This window comes from Leopardus geoffroyi, chromosome C1, assembly GCF_018350155.1.
Source record: "Leopardus geoffroyi isolate Oge1 chromosome C1, O.geoffroyi_Oge1_pat1.0, whole genome shotgun sequence".
In the NCBI taxonomy this organism is placed as follows: Eukaryota; Metazoa; Chordata; class Mammalia; order Carnivora; family Felidae; genus Leopardus; species Leopardus geoffroyi.
Genome location: NC_059328.1, coordinates 153,854,021 through 153,871,305, shown reverse-complemented (window position 1 = coordinate 153,871,305; position 17,285 = coordinate 153,854,021). Strand labels below are relative to the sequence as shown.

General features: G+C 37.8%; 1 protein-coding gene across 3 annotated transcripts in view; it reads left to right on the top strand.

Annotated features, from left to right (window-relative positions):
* GRB14 (growth factor receptor bound protein 14) overlaps positions 1-5,730 on the top strand; it is a 118,587-nt gene extending 112,857 nt beyond the window's left edge. For all 3 annotated transcript variants that reach the window (XM_045480033.1, XM_045480032.1, XM_045480034.1), the window contains 5 exons: positions 646-762; positions 854-926; positions 1,087-1,174; positions 3,312-3,405; positions 4,990-5,730. In XM_045480033.1, the coding sequence (XP_045335989.1) occupies positions 646-762; positions 854-926; positions 1,087-1,174; positions 3,312-3,405; positions 4,990-5,136 (519 nt within the window). In that variant the 3' untranslated portion in view covers positions 5,137-5,730. The remainder of the gene's footprint in view (positions 1-645; positions 763-853; positions 927-1,086; positions 1,175-3,311; positions 3,406-4,989) is intronic.
* Positions 5,731-17,285: the final 11,555 nt, after the last annotated feature.

Sequence of the window (17,285 nt, the reverse complement as noted above, 5' to 3'; positions counted from 1 at the left end):
CTCAGAGCCTGGAGCCTGTTTCCGATTCTGTGTCTCCCTCTCTCTCCGCCCCTCCCCCGTTCATGCTCTTTCTCTGTCCCAAAAATAAATAAACGTTGAAAAAAAAAATTAAAAAAAAAAAAAATAAAATGAGTACTATTTCTTTCTCAGATACCTTTGTCCACTGTGAATCTTATAAAACAGCTGCTTCATCAGCAGATAGGGTTGACATTTAAATGATAATGACGAATCTCCAATCATAACAGAGATTATTTCTGAAGTGGTGGGTCTTTTAGCCACAGGAAGAGTTACTCCTTTCTAAATTGGTGTTCTCAAGAGAATATCCAGAAACAGGGTTTTACCAGAGAATTTGCCAGAGAATGGGAAGAGAGAAGATTCTTTTAAGAGAAGGTCATGCTAACTTTGAAAGCTTTTAATCTCTTTACTCAACATTTAATTCAGTGATCTTAACAAATAACTATGTACTTTATTTAACGAAAATACTTCATAGCACCATTTTATATTAAATATGTACTTTTAACTTTTTAATTTCTTGCCAGCCACCTTTGGATTCACATTCTAGAGTGGAAACATATCACCAGCAAAGCACTGAAAGATAACTTTCTAAGATAATTTAATGTTAAAAAAAAATGTGTTTTTTCCCAGAGAAGTATATCAGAGAATTCTCTAGTAGCAATGGACTTCTCAGGCCAGAAAAGCAGAGTTATAGAAAATCCCACGGAAGCCCTTTCAGTCGCTGTTGAAGAAGGACTCGCTTGGAGGGTACAAATAACTTCACATTCTTCAAAAGTATTTATGATTCGAGTTTGTCTTACCCGAAAAGTTGAAATCTGTTTTCCCTTTCCTTGTGCAGAAAAAAGGATGCTTACGCCTGGCCACTCATGGTAGCCCTACTGCCTCTTCCCAGAGCTCTGCCACAAACATGGGTATGTCTGTGCCTGTTCACTGGGACTGAATGAATGGCTGGGTGGACGTGCACATGGGTGAGGGGACCGAGTGGCTGTGGTGGAAAGTGTATGTAATTAAATTGTGAGGATTTCAAACACAGCTCTGTATCCCCTCCCCCCCCCCATTGTATTTCTTCAGCCATCCACCGGTCGCAGCCGTGGTTTCACCACAAAATTTCTAGAGATGAAGCACAGCGATTGATTATTCAGCAAGGACTTGTGGATGGGTAGGTTTGATTTAGAATGGTAGTGACTGTGATCCCTCTTATAATCGGTAATTACTTAGTTAATACACATAGTTTTGACTTCAGCATATCATAAAACAGAAGTGATTCTGTTCTGTAGGGGTGGTTACCGTTGTATCTGAGCAGTTATCTATACAAAACCTATTATGTCATGCGTGCTTATATCTGTGCATCAACGAACAGATAAGTGAATAGGATGCTCTGCCGGTTAACTAATGATCACTAATATTACCCATTTTGTGCCAACGCCAGTATCTCAGTTAAAACTGAACTTGTTCTTAGGGGTCAACGTTTTGATTTGTTATATATGTTTTTAAGTTTGACGCAGAGTATATGAACTCTTTTTTGTATATTTTGACTGCTTGTTTTATTTTTCTTCTCTCCGTGTACATTCCTATTTTCTCCAAGTTCTAACAGCTTAAAGTAGTGTAAACCTATGAGAAGAGGGTTTCCCTTAAGTGTTTCTCATGTCATTTTTGGGTGGGGTACCATGGAAGATACAGGAGAAATGTAAATTGTATTATGAAATATTTACACTCTGAAGCATTTTCTTTTTCTTCGATCGCTGAGTATTTCAAATACTTCCTGTAATGCTGGCAAAATTCTCTTTTCAAATGCAGTACAAATCAAGGGGGTTGTATTGAGGTTTGGACTAGAAATGAAACCAGCATCAATTTAAACAAGTGCTTGATGGGGCCTTTTATCTTCAAGGGTTGGCTTAAGATGATGACAAGATTTCAAGGTGATTTAATACTGACATTTGGATAAAAATGCATCTTCACATGGAAGATTATTAATAGCAAGTCAGCATTTCACTAGACTCTAAATAAGAGAAGATTTTAATATACTTCTCTATGTGGAGCACAGTCGTTTTAGATATAAATTTGAGCAATCAGCAGAATTACAATCCGATGAGACCAAGAAAAGAAATAATTCACAAAGAATCATTAAACTGTTTTGAAGGATTACAATTTCCCTACTTTCGGAGCCTAGTTTTTTATAAATTTTATGAAATAAATGCATAAAGAGTGATACTATCTTTATTGTATTTTATTTTTTAAATTTTTAATGAAACATGGGGGGTGGGGTACATCCTTTGGAAAGATGTGATGATGCCAGGCAGTCCACTAGATGGTAGCGGTGATCCGCTCGGGAATGGAGAAAGAATTACAGCTTGATTTACCAGTGAAACTCCCTTTTGTCCCATCTCCCAGTGATGTAATGTCGGAATCTCACACAGTACAAATGGAATGGATAATCTCATCAGACATCTGTGATGGCTCAAATTTGGCTGCCTCTTTGCCCAGGCACAGTGAGATTAGTATTGGATTCACCAGTGGGGATTGTTTGCACAATCTGTTTGCCAACAATTAACACAAAGCTGGTTTTGCACAGTATCACCAGTAAATAAGAATCCACGCCTAGCAGCATTTGCTCTTAGGCCATTAGGCCGTGCCTTGTTTTTTCTAGCTTGACATTATAGAGGCTTTTCTGCTGCATTCTTGATGATTGAAGTATACGTTGTTTGGGTGTTTCTTTTACTCAACACATTTTGCTCAACATTTAATAAATGATTTCAGGATAGATTTTCTAGAATATATGCATTTTCACTTTCTGTTGTGTATGTAACAGTAGGAACCAGAATCAAAAGAAAAAGGGGGATCTGTGTTGAAGAGGGGTTCAAAATGATTTCCTTCTAAATAATTTTCTCTTTTCAGGGACTAACATAACCCAGAAGTTAAAGTAATAATATGCTAATGCCCCATTCTCTGCACAAAGGTGTTATGTGTGAATACCCAGTTCCTCCAATGGAAAAAGAACGTAGTACTAACTTTTGATGCCAACGTAGCATTATATTGCTTATTGTGAGCAAACAATCTGACAAATGCACTGTGTATTTATCCTATTACAATTACATTAGCACTGATGACAGTTTTATAGTACAAGATTATGTTATACCAGATTGTTTACCATGTTGGATAATCCCATCATTGAATACACAGTAAAGGAAAACTCTGGCTACATTTATAAATATATTTTCTAGATTTGTTGCATGCTCTATTTTTATGATATACATGAGTAAAGTAGAAACATATTGAAATTCCTTCTCTCTCCTTAGAGTTTTCTTGGTACGGGATAGTCAGAGTAACCCGAAAACTTTCGTACTGTCAATGAGTCATGGACAAAAAATAAAGCATTTTCAAATTATACCAGTAAGTAATTTGTGATTTCACATTTGTGTATTAGAGATGACCTTAATGCATAAGCTTTTGGAAACTTTGGTTTTCTTTGGATCTTTTATTAAATATAACCAGGGAGCTTGTGCTTTGACTAGACTTAAGTTTGGCAGAAATGGTTTTATGAGCCTGAATTAATATAAGAAATACAGGAATTGTAAAAATTAAATTTCCCTTTTTCCATGAAATATGATTTACCAATATTGCATGGACCCCATGCCACCTATTGTTAGAAGGCCACTAGAGATTTTTTCTGAATTGTACGAGTGGTTCTTTAAAAACCATTATTTTTAAACCCTTTCTGCTTTCTTATCTCAAACATGGCTTTTTTTGTTATTGTTGTTGTTTTGTTTTTGTAGTTTTGCTTTTAATCATTATGGATAGGTACACAGGTGCTGCAGAACTGGAGAACATTTAAACTATTCTGAGCACATTTAAAATTTTTCTGTAATTCTGCTTCTGAGTAGCACACTTCACTTTGGGATTTTTGTTGCTTCTGTTGATGCCGTGTGTGTGTGTGTGTGTGTGTGTGTGTGTGTGTGTGCTTGCGTGCATGTGTATATGCATGTGATCTATATGTTGGAAACAGGTAGTGTGGAGTAGAGATTCAGTCTACTTTCAGGAACGTTTTACCTAAGATTGCTAAGTTGCTAGTATTTCCTTTTGAATGGCCCCTTTTTGGAATTATCCAAATTCCATATGAAGTGTCTTCCCAACTTCACTGTCCTTGGGTGAGTATGAATTGTTTAATGTCACAAGACCTCTTTAATTTAATGTTTAATGTCACTGCCAGAGGAGGAGGAAGAGGAAGAGGAAGAGAAGAAGCAGCTGTCATTCCATTCACATAATGTTTGATTGCTTCAGAATCAATTTACTGGTAGAAATTATATGAATATTTGCTTCTAGATAATAGATGAAGCTGTTAGGTAGACAACACTCAGGTATGGAAATTAATTTCTGTCGATGAGAGCATTAAAATCTTGTGTTTACTTTTGCACTGAATAGTGCAGACTTCTCACCGTTGATTCACAATAGTCGTACTATTCTAACTATAGAACATTAGGAGAACTTGAGGCGTAGAAAGCAGAGCAGCCACGCTCTGGATCCTAGGATCAGATGACATTTCTTTTATTTTTTATTTATTTATTTATTTTTTTAATTTTTTTTTAACGTTTATTTATTTTTGAGACAGAGAGAGGCAAAGCATGAACGGGGGAGGGTCAGAGAGAGAGGGAGACACAGAATCGGAAGCGGGCTCCAGGCTCTGGGCCATCATCAGCTCAGAGCCCGACGCGGGGCTCGAACTCACGGACCGTGAGATCGTGACCTGAGCTGAAGTCGGATGCTTAACCGACTGAGCCACCCAGGCGCCCCGGCATTTCTTTTAAATACAAGTGAAGTTACAAACAGAAAGTCAGCGCATCATAACATTCTTTTCATTAACCTTTAGTTTCATCCACTTTTCTATTTTACTATAAAAAGACACAGTGTGCAATAGAATATGATTGCCCTTGAGGGTATTTTGCCCATCTTACCAGTCTGCTGTTTTCCCTCCTGTAGGTGGAAGACGATGGTGAATTGTTCCACACTCTGGATGATGGCCACACGAGATTTACAGACCTAATCCAGCTGGTGGAGTTCTATCAACTCAATAAGGGCGTTCTTCCTTGCAAGTTGAAACATTATTGTGCTAGGATTGCTCTTTAGCCAAACCAGAAGTGACCTGTTAAACTGTTGAAGAAAAAGGACTCACGACACAAAAAAATAAAAATAAAAGAGAAAGAAAGAAAGAAAAGAAAGAAAGAAAGAAAGAAAGAAAGAAAGAAAGAAAGAAAAAAGAAAAAGAAAGAAAAGGCAAGGAAAGACCATAAATAAGGGAGAAAACATTGCCATGGTGAAAAGAATCTATTTCACCTACAAGTTACAAAAAATAGCTGTGCATTGCAGATAAGCAAAGATTTGAATTGACATTACATTTATCATCTAAAATTCATTAGTTAAAATTAAACCTCAGAAAAAAATGATTTGGTGTGTTCTTGTGTGATTTTACATAACTATAGTATTTTCGTCAAATATGCATATTTTAAACATCTTTCTGTCCTCATTTATTAGAGTAGCATTTGAATTCTTAAACACAAAGTATGAAAAAACTGAGAGGGTTCAGAATGAATTATTTGCAGACTGAATTTCAATTACACTACTTTTTTTTGTAACTTCAGAAGAATGATAAAATCTTGAGCTATCAATTGAAAGAAACTACCCACAACTTGTTAATAAAACTAAAAAGTATTTTGAATTATATATTTTCTGAGTTTATTGTAACCTTAAAATCAAATCATATTTTCAAGTATCGGCTTAAAATTATTTTGAAGTATGTTGGTTTTTCAGGATGACTTTTATTAGGTTTTTAAATCATTAACTATCCTATAATACTTAACACTGGTATTGTACCTATTAGTGGCACATTATTGATTGTGTTTTATTTCATTCACTTAAATACTAACTGGAGCTATCTTTTTAAAGAAAATGATCAGGATATGGAAGGGATTTATATAATTAGCACTTGCTTTTGTGGCGTGTCATCAAATCTGGTGAGATCAAAGATTCAAAATCTATAAAGATCCTAATAGGCAAATTCGTCCTATTCTCTGTCTACTCTCTTTTCAGTTGGCAACATCATTATGGAAACCAAAGACTTTGGAAACTTGAAACACTTACCTCCCTTATCGCCTCTCTGAGGCCATCTGGGAAGTTTTTGTTGGGATTCTGTGATTCTTTTCTTCCCACTTTTTGTGGATGGCTATTCATTGTTCACGAAAAGAAAAGAAAAGAAAAACACCAAGTTAAAATCATTCAAAATGTGCCATCTCCTCTGATCCTATAACAACACTGTAAGAAAGTTAGGATGATTGTTTTAAAACATTTCAAAAATGCATACTTTGGTTTTAAATATAGGCTATATATTTTTGGCAAAAAAAGCATCTGAAGACATTTATGAAATGGTAATAAGCCAATTATTACTGAAAAAAATGCTGGAATATAGAAAATACTCAGTTTACTTTCAGCCCAGGCAAACCTAATTCTTAAAGCACTGAAACTTAGAACATGAATCTGATGTTATAAAATAGCCATCTGGTGGTGTCCACGGGGCTTAGAAGACACACAGGATCTCTACGTGGAAGAGTGAGAGGTCAACACCCTGGCCCTTTCAACCTTTCAGAAGAGTCCTGTGTATTTCTGACTTATTTCCAATTTATAAAAATAGTTTGTGTTTTGAATTGAAATGCATTTTCTCATTTTGCACCCAGTTAAAATTTACAGTATCAGAGAACGTCCTATTTTAAAGACTAGACTCTCAGAAATTGACCAATCTATGCTTGTCTTTGTTATTTGTGTCTCTGACTTCATTCATAATCTAAGTTTATTGTGGAGCCCAGATGTTGTATGTAATTGCTTACTTTGATCTTAAAGCATGAGTCCAGAAAAATTACTGAGGAAAGGTAGACATTATCTTTCGTGATTCCTTCTGATAAATAGGGTTTTAAATGTGTATGTTTGTGTGTACATGTGTGTAAATCTAATATGAGATTAAATCCAAAAATATCAGACACATTCAGAGTTAGTACAGTATTAAAATGGATTTCCACGAGAAATGTGAATTATCTTTGGATTATTTTTCATTTGATTCAGCCAAGTTTTATTATCTTACACCATTTCGGATAAGGATTGGGACAAATCAGCTCTATTTTCTTCTTTTTTCTTTTCATATGTTGGAATGAGTATGCTTCACTCTCCTAGAAAGAAACTCTGCAGACTGTGTTGTTTTTATTTTCTTTTATGGAAGAATTAAGTAATCATTGTGAAGCATTCAGGAAACCCAGTGAAACAAGATAAAAATTATTAGGAGTCTTTTCCAGAAAAGCTACTCGCTTCACATGTATAATGGTGTAATCCCTGACTGATTGAGTATATTAGATGGAGATTTTTGTGTTAACTTTATTACGGTGGTCAACATCAGTTAATCAGTGTCCCTGTGGGGTCACTGGCTTTTGATCACCAGCAATGCCAACTCTACATGGTAGTTGTATTATGATAATGACATTAGACTATTCCCTGGATTATGGCTTCTCTGAAAAGGAAAGTTTGTCCTTGGTAATGGTTACAACTTGGTGGTTCAAGCTGGCTCCTCTATTTACAAAGCTGTCCTCTCTGTTGCCCAGCATTATTAAGATTTCCTATGCCTTGGATCTGTCTAGCAGCCTGATGAAACGTATGGACCCCCTTCCCAGAATGTCTTTTCATGCATAAAATAAAATAGAATTTCAAAGCAAACTAATTATAGAAACATAGCTATAGTTTTATATGTACCCCAGTTGGAAACAGTGCTGTAGTATGGCCTGCTGTGTCTTCTGGCTTTGTTGACTTCTGCTCATGGAAGGTCTCCAGTTTTCTGTCTCGTATTCTCTAGAGAACACAGTGGGTGATTCTCAGTCAGTGTTACCCGCCCCTCCCGCCCCCCCCCCCCCCCCCGCCGGGGAGGCATAGAATAATTTGCTTGAGATGCAGGGTTGTTGTAACATTTATTGAACATTCAGCCAAACTGTCATACCTGCCTCTGCCTCTTGTGGGATGGATCAACTCCTGCCTGACCTGCTCCCAGATTTTTGCTGTTTGTGACATTAGGCATGCTTGGAACCCAGACACTGTTTGTGTTGTCTTTAATCACATATACCACAGGCCACAAATTGTAGATGTGAACCAGAGAAAAGCAAGACTCTTGGCTAAGCACATAACTATACTCACCCCAAAGTTCATGGCAGAGATCCCCCACCTTGAGAAAGGGCATCCAAGAGAATTTCTAACCAGCGTCAGTATTTGCTTCTGCAGTTGGAGTATTAGGTGACTAGCCCTTTCCAAATCAATTTCCTTTATAATTATAAAAAATTCACCACTTCTTTTTTTTTAAGTTTATTTTGAGAGAGCAAGCGAGGAAGGGGCAGAGAGAGAAGGAGAGAGGGAGAGAGAAAGAGAGAATCCCAAACAGGCTCCGTGCTGTCAGCACAGAGCTGAACACAGGACTAGATCCCACCAACCATGGGATCATGACCTGAGCTGAAACCAGGAGTCAGATGCTTAACTGACTGAACCACTCAGTTCCTCCCAAACAATCACCACTTCTTAATTCAATCCCCCATAATACACAAGGCATTAGAAACTAGAGTTAAGATTATAGCCATGAAGTCATACTTTTTGGATTTGAATTCCAGCCCCTTTCATAGTAGCTATGTAGCCTTGGTCAAATCAGTTTCATTTCTAGAGAAGGGATCACCATCATCATTATCACCACTTTTTAAAGACATTTTTTTAATGTTTATTTATTTTTGAAAGAGACAGAGACAGAATGCGAGTGGGTTAGGGGCTGAGAGAGAGGGAGACACAGAATCGGAAGCAGGCTCCAGGCTCTGAGCTGTCAGCACAGAGCCCAGCGCGGGGCTCAAACTCACGAGCTGTGAGATCATGACCTGAGCCAAAGTCAGATGCTCAACCAACTGAGCCACTCAGGCGCCCCAATCACCACTTTTTTTTAAAAAATTTTTAAATGTTTATTTATTTTTTGAGGCAGAGAGCATGAGCAGGGGAGGGGCAGAGACGGAGACATAGAATCTGAAGCAGGCTCCAGACTCTGAGCCGTCAGCACAGAGCCCAACGCCGGGCTCGAACTCGTCAACTGGCGAGATCATGACTTGAGCCGAAGTCAGACGTTCAACTGACTGAGCCACCCAGGCGCCCCTTATTGTCACCACTTCTTAAATTGTTGGGGCGGTTAAATAAAATCATTCATGTAAAGTGCATAGCTATCTGATTCTATCTAAGATATTGATATATATTTTTTATTACATTAGTGATTGTACTTTTAGGTATTCTACCTCCCTGGAGTATTGTCCTTTCCACCACTGAGTGCCTTTGCTATGCTACCACTTGATTGTCCTTCCTGCCAAGAAGGCACATTATGCATATATTATACATTGTGCCTCTGCGCTGGTTTTAGTCCTTCATGTGAGACTTTGTTAATGGAAGTAGCCATGGTTACAGTACATTGGGGGTGTGGGTGACCAGTCCATCCACAGGGACTCTGTGGGCTGTCTCTGCCTGCACCAGAACTCACAGATTTCCCATGCTTTCTTCCACTTGGCTGATTAACAATATAAAGTGATATTCCATCTCTCTTCTCTCAAATGAAAGTGATTGGTAGGATGGGAAGTATAGAAGATGGAAAACTTGCTTTAGAGGTCCTGCCTGGACAGCACAGGAAATGGGCTAATGCACAGCTGAGTGGAGGAAGATGAAAAGACTCCTAGGTCATTGGTGCATCCTTGAGAGATTAATAAAGTTTCACCGAATGGACGTGTCCCTATTTGTACACGCATGGATTCTGCTACCCTCAGAAGCTCTTGTCATGTTAGCAATCTGATTAAAGGCTGAAAACGGTGTTCTTACCTCGTGTGCTTGTCAAGTTCACTTCAGTATGTACAGAGTGCCTATTATGTGAAAGACACTTTTGAGATGCAAAACTGAGTAGGGTATAGATAGACAAACATCTGTCCTGGAAGCCAGGCTGGGTAAGTATTATACAGTTAATACAGTGGGAGAGAAACATTGATTATACTTGCCGGAAGATGGGAGGAGTAAGATGGGTCCTGAGGCTGCAGGAGTTAACATTTACAAAACCTTGGAGAAAGGAGTGTGTGGTGCCATCAAAGAGGGAATGGCCGTGCCAGGCAGCATGAGATTGAATTTAAGAGTTTTCCTTTTTGTCTTTTGTTAAGATTTTATTGTTCTGTAATCTCTACACCCAAAGTGGGGCTCAAACTTACAAACCCGAGATCAAAGGTCACATGTTCTACCAACTGAGCCAGCCAGGGGCCCCTGAATTTAAAAGTTTTTCAGCAAATGATAGCTTCGTTGTAACTGAAGTCTACACAGTATTGTGACTGAGAGGGAAGTCATGGCAAATAGGACTAGAAAGGCAAACTGTTACAGCATTAGGGAGAGCTTCGGTGCCCAGCAAAGTGGTTTACATTTTAGTTATAGAAAGGTATAGTCAGGTACCTCAACGTATCACCCTATTAAATTTTTACCTGGTTGAAATCAGGAATGGGCTCCATTCATCCTTTTACTTTGCCTTGTGTATTGGAAATTCCCAGAAACGTTTGTTAAATAAATGAATAATTAGAGGATAGAAGTACCCTGATGATGTCTGGATTACAGGAGCAGTTGTGTTTAAGATGACTAAGATGGGGCAGGGTACCAAAGAATGATGACCCTTTGCAATGGTCTTGGCAATAATCATAAAGCCTACTCGAGAGTCATGGTCATGAAAAAACATTATTTTATGGAGGAGGAATCATCAATGATGTCAGTGATGGGATGAAAAGGATGGGGAAGAAGTAAAGAGAGGAGTCAAAACATGCTTAGTAGGTTCAGGGCCGAGGAGAGTAGGAAGACGGTGACAATTACAATGGTGAAAAAGTTATAATTTTAACAGATGTCATCCAAATTCTTAGAGAAGGATTTGTCTTTATTTAGAACATCTTCTTTTATAGGAAGGTAGGCCTGAAGCTTTGATGCTGAAGGAAACAGTTAAATACCAAGAACTTCATTTTGCTCAGGAAATTAAGAATTTGGGCATGAAAGCCAAGACAGGAGGTGGTAAGAGAATGAATCCAGGGACCTAACGGACAGTGGGAGGCTGGAAGCTGAAGAGGAAAATGGTCACTGATGAAGTCCAGAGGCCAGGTGGCAAAAAGAACTTAAGAACATGGATACGGAGTACATATTTTCCAGGATGCTTGCTCTGTGGATCTACAATTTAACAACTTCTGTCTTCCCGAACCTGGTGGGAAGTCTCCATACGTACAATAGACTTGGAAGAGTGTTGTAGAAAGTCCAGAGAAATGACTACACTCCACATCAAGTTTTAGGTGGCTTATAAAGGTGGACCACCACTAAAATTGGGGCAGAAACAGGAAAGTCAAACTATAGGACCGAATGTCAGAAACTTTGAGTTGGGCATTGGTGGCCTTTTGAGGGCAGGTAGTTTGTTATAGAAAAATGAAAAGGCAGGCTACCCTCAGCTAACAGATAGTTTGAACTTTTTATAATCTTTTTTTAAGTCACCCCTTGGTTGCTTTAGTATGAACCCTAACTCACTCCCTGGCCTTGTCTTTTATAATATACCTTCTTGCACATCACCATTTCTTCACTTGCTATTATTCAAAATCACTGACCTCTCTCTACCTCACTGAAACTGCAGGACCACTGAAAGGGGAACTTTTCAGGCCGTTCTTACGTGTTCTTTCACCAACATTGGTGCTATCACTCTCTCCTTGAATCACTCCCTTCTTTTGGTTTCCATGTCCACAGAATTCTTATATTCTTCCTATCCTTCTGGGTACCTCTTTTTGGTCTTCTTTACAACTCATTTTCCTTTTTGCTCATCCCTTAAATTTTGCTATGCTTAGCTAGATCCTAGGCTTAACCCCCTCCCTTCTTATTTTACCCTGTCCCTGAAGACTCTTTCCTTTAATGTCATGACTTCACATACTAAGTGGCTTTAAAACCTGTGCCTTCTTTCTGAACTTTAGATCCATGTATTCAGCTGTGGTAGGGCCCCTTCCCTTAAGGAAAGGGAAAAAAAACAACCTCAAGGCAACCTGGCTATACGTGTACGTGACAACATCCCTCATGACCTTGTAACATGAGACCACTTAATCAGACCACGTATTTGTGTGTCGCCATATATGGAAGACAAGGAAGTAGAAACATATTTAAAAACTACACCACATGGCATTCGGAAACCCAGTTGTTCGGGTATGAACCCCCCCGAGCAGTGCTGGCACGAATAAAGATGCTTCCTGGAAAGAAAAGCCTCAGTGTCATGACTCTCTGTGCAAGAATCCTGCTACACAGCTACCCATTCAACATCTCCCTTTACACGTCTTATAGTTACATCAAACTCCACATTTCCATGGATCTCTTTATCTTCCCCCAAGACCTGGTCCCTACCAGAGCCTCACAGCTCAGTAAACATGGTGCCATCATTCAGTTTCCCAAACAATAACCTAGAAGATATTGAGAAACTGTCACCTTCCACATCCAAAGAACACCAAGTGTATTTCTCTCCACTTCCATTGCCATTACACAAATCTAGACCACTTTCTTTCCTAGACTACCAGAGCAGACTCTTGAATCGTGTTTCTTCCTCTGATTTTTCTCCACACCTACTCTCCCTCCCCAAGTTCATTCTGCACTCTACTGTCAGTCATCTCTCAAAAATACTGGTCTTGGCACTCTTCTACTTAAAAGCTTCAATCGCTTCTTACTGCCCTTGGATAAAGAATCCTAACATAACTATGAGGCTCTCATATTTTCACTTTTGTATTTCTAGCATAATCTTTAGCCACTCTTCCTTGCATTCTATCTTCCAGTCTGTTCCCTGAAATAGACTCTATTCTGAAATGTTCTCTTTAACTTCAGGTTTTTGCACGTACCATTCCCTTTATGTTAAACACATTCTTTTACACTTCTCTCCAATTCAAGTAACTGTTTTGCCCTTTTAGAGCTCCTGTGACAATATTACTTTCTTCAGGACAATTTTCTTGACTATGGATTAGATTAAATTATCCAACAATATAGTCCTTCAACTTTTCCATCTTAACACTCATCACTCTCTGTTGAATTATTCATTGATTTTTTTTTCCTATTAAGTGTAAGTTCCTGGCAAGGAAGGACTATGTTCCTCTTGGTTGTAGCCTCAGAATTTAGCAAAGTGTCTAAGGCTGATATTAAGTGCTCAGTAGAGACTTGTTGAATGAACTCAGTACAATGATGAGGAGGAATTGAATATGAGATCAGTTTCGGAACTCTTAGATCCTGAGTTCCTGTAACACATCATGAGAAAATGATTCCAGACCTTTGAAAAAAATATACAGATATAGATAGATATAGATATATCTACATATCTATATCTATCTATATCTGTATGTATCTATCTGTATCTATCTATCTATCTATCTATCTATCATCTATCTACTTTAACTCTGGAAGAATAAGCATACAAGAAATAGCCAGGAACACTTAGAAAATGGTGAGGTGTTAGTTACTACAACAGATATTAAACCATAAAGTAACAGTGATTGAATAATTTTTAAATAGACTGATGTGATCATTGTATAATTTAATTAATCCCACTTATTTTTGTTGTCTTTGCTGAAGCCTCACCAGAGAAGAAGAAAGCTACTAATTTTCCCATTATTAGTTCAGGAAGCAGAGACCAACCTTGTAAGTGTAAACATCTAAGCTACTCTTATACATTGTATCCTACACATCTGGAAAAAAAAAAAAAAAAGGTGCTAACATCCTGACTATTGAAGGGTAGTAAAAATAGATTATCCAAAGAGGAGAAAAGGAATTTCTATGTTGCAAGAAGTAGAAATGGCCTAACCAAAGAAGAGAGAAATATAGGTTAGCTTAAATTAGGAAGGAGATGATTGTTTGGGGTTTTCCTTGAGGAGCAGAAATGTGTGTTCCTTTTACAGCTCCATGGACGGGTGGGTGAGTGGAGGATGCCTAGGACACTAGACTGAAGCATTTTACCTCTGACAGCAGAGATGAGGGCTTTTGTGGCAGAACCTGTAGTTGGGAATAGACTTCTCAGAGCACCAAGGGGCCTTTTTTCTGATGTCAGAAGATCCATTTCACAGCAACATTTTTAGCTAGAGGATCAAATGGCACTAACCACCAGATCAAGCCACAACCCTCATTGCCTAGAACCATGCCTTGAATTTCTATGAAGATGAGGTCTGTTGCACTCAAGTATCATTGAGCAAATTGTATCTCTTTGATAAGAAACCAGAAAAAGAATCAAGAATATGCATGGAAGCAGATATCAATGAGGGAACAGTTGCTTTTTTAGGTTTAATGGGACAACTAGCATCTCATGGCTCCTTACTGCTCTCTTTATGCCATAATAAATTTCAGATAGTTCAAAAACCTTTAAACATAAAATATGAAATCATAAAAAATCAGAAAAATTATGGGGGAATATTTTTGTAAAGTCATGGTTGTATTTAATCATGATATTAAAGCCAGAAATAAAAAAAGGCATTGACACATACAAAATTAAAACCTATATAAAAGGATACCACTCTATGTAGGGCATGGTAACAAAAGAAAATTTGGATAAAACATTGATACCATTGTCATATATCAGTAAGTAAGACATACATTCCAATGGGACAAAAAACAAAGAAATGAAATGGCAGTTAACAAATAGATAGGCATCCTGGTACCCTATGTCTTTTGACTGGAGCATTTAGTCCATCTACATTCAGAGTTGTTATTGATAGATAAGAATTTAGTGCCATTGTATTACCTGTAAAGTTGGTGTTTCTGGAGACTTTTTCTAGTTCCTTTTTTAGGCTTTGTTGCTGTCGCTCTTTCTTTTCCACTCAAAGAGTCCCCTTTAATATTTCTTGCAGGGCTGGTTTAGTGGTCACGGACTCCTTTAGTTTTTGTTTACTGGGAAAGTCTTTATCTCTTCTATTCTGAACGACAGACTTGCTGGCTAAAGGTTCTTGGCTGCAGATTTTTCCCATTGGGCACATTCGATGTTTCCTGCCTCTCCCTCTGGCCTGCCAAGTTTCTGGGCTGCCGCTAACCTTGTTTTCCTTTGTAGGTTAGGGATTTCTTCTCCTTTGCTGCTTTCAGGATTCTTCCCTTATTTCTGTATTTTGCAATTTTTACTGTGATATGTCTTGGTGTTGGTCTGCTTTTGTTGATTTTGATGGGAGTTCTGTGTGCCTCCGGGATTTGGATGTCTGTTTTCTTCCCCAGATTAGGGAAGTTTTCAGTTGTAATTTGCTCAAATAAGACTTTTGCCCCTTTTCCCCTCCCTTCTTCTTCTGGGACTCCTATGATATGAATGTTATTAGGGAGGTAAGGAAGGGATGGGCTAAATGGTGATGTGTATTAAGGAGGGCACTTGTTGTGATGAGCTCTGGGTGGTATATGTAAGTGATGAATCACTAAATTCTACTCCTGCAACAAATATTACATTGTATGTTAACTAACTAGAATTTAAATAAAAACTTAAAAAATAATAAAAATAAAATTTTGAAAATTATATAAAATGTCATGAAAAATTAAATATAAAAAGACAGGAAAAATACAACATTTAGAAAAATAAGTTTCACAGTGTTAGAGATTAATATAGTTAAGAAGTGAAGGAAGTGGATATTGGAATCAAAAAATAATAATTTTGCTTCTCTTATTGAATGGTCAAGTGGTCGTTATGAAAAATAGACAGCCAGTAAACATATAAAAAGATGTCCAGTCTCATTAGCATTCAGCAACTAAAATTTAAATTTTAATTGGTTATTTCTTTTCCTAACAGATTGGTATCGAGTGTTGTCAAGGATGTGGGGGAAGTTAAACATTCCTATCGTGTTACTGGTGGGAATTTCGAGGACTCCATACTTTGGTAGAAGAGTTAGGCGATATATATATTTTTTTGTGATTAAAAAATTGAGAAATAATTGACATAGAGCATTTTATTAGTTTTACGTGTGTACAACATCATGGTTTGCTGTATTTATATTTTGTGAAATGATAATCACGATTACCTTAGTTAACATTCATCATCACACATAGTTACAATTTTTTTCTTGTAATGTGAACTTTTAAGATCTACTCATTACTGGGGCGCCTGGGTGGCGCAGTCGGTTAAGCGTCCGACTTCAGCCAGGTCACGATCTCGCGGTCCGTGAGTTCGAGCCCCGCGTCAGGCTCCGGGCTGATGGCTCAGAGCCTGGAGCCTGTTTCCGATTCTGTGTCTCCCTCTCTCTCTGCCCCTCCCCCGTTCATGCTCTGTCTCTCTGTCCCAAAAATAAATAAAAACGTTGAAAAAAAAAAAAAAAAAGATCTACTCATTACTATAGTCACCATGCTGTACATTACATTCTCAGGACTTACATATATTTTATAACTGAAAGTTTGTACCTTTTTGATCACCTTTACCCATTTCACCCATCCCTCACCCCCCACCTCTGGCAATCATCAATCTGTTCTCTGTATCTAGGAGTTCAGTTTGTGTGTGTGTGTGTGTGTGTGTGTGTGTGTGTGTGGTTTAGATTTCACATAGAAGTGAGATCATACAGTATTTGTCTTTCTCTGTCTGACTTATTTTGTTTAGCATAATGTCCTCAAGGTTCACGCATGTTGTCACAAATATCCTTCTCTTTTTATAGATGAATAATATTTTGCAATATTTATAAAAAAAAATAGAAAATGTTCATTCCCCTTTATCTGGAAATTCTATTTCTAGAAACTTACTCTAAGGAGAAAATTTGTCAAGTAGAGCATCAACATGTACTCATCAATCCATTTGTTCACTTATTCATTCATGTGATACACTTTGTTAGTGTCTACTATATGCTTGATTATGAATTGATGTACATGAAAGACACAACCACTGATCTTGTCGAGTTTCTGTTCTCTTTGAGAATACAGACAAAAACAGGAAAGCAAATTTTAAAAATGTTTTCAAGATACTTGGAAGGAGCTACTAACAAGAACAAGAAGATGGGTACTGTACGTTTAATAAGATAGGTAGAGAAGATCTCTGTAGGGAAGTATCACTTAAGGAGAGACAAACAGTTTAAAAAGTAACCATGTAAAAATCCTGTGGAGAAGAGCTTTCCAAGCAGTGAAAAGAATATGTGTGAAAGCCCAAAGCAAAATATAATACAACATTCTGAGGAGCACAATGATTGAATGTGGTGTGTAACGGGGGAGAT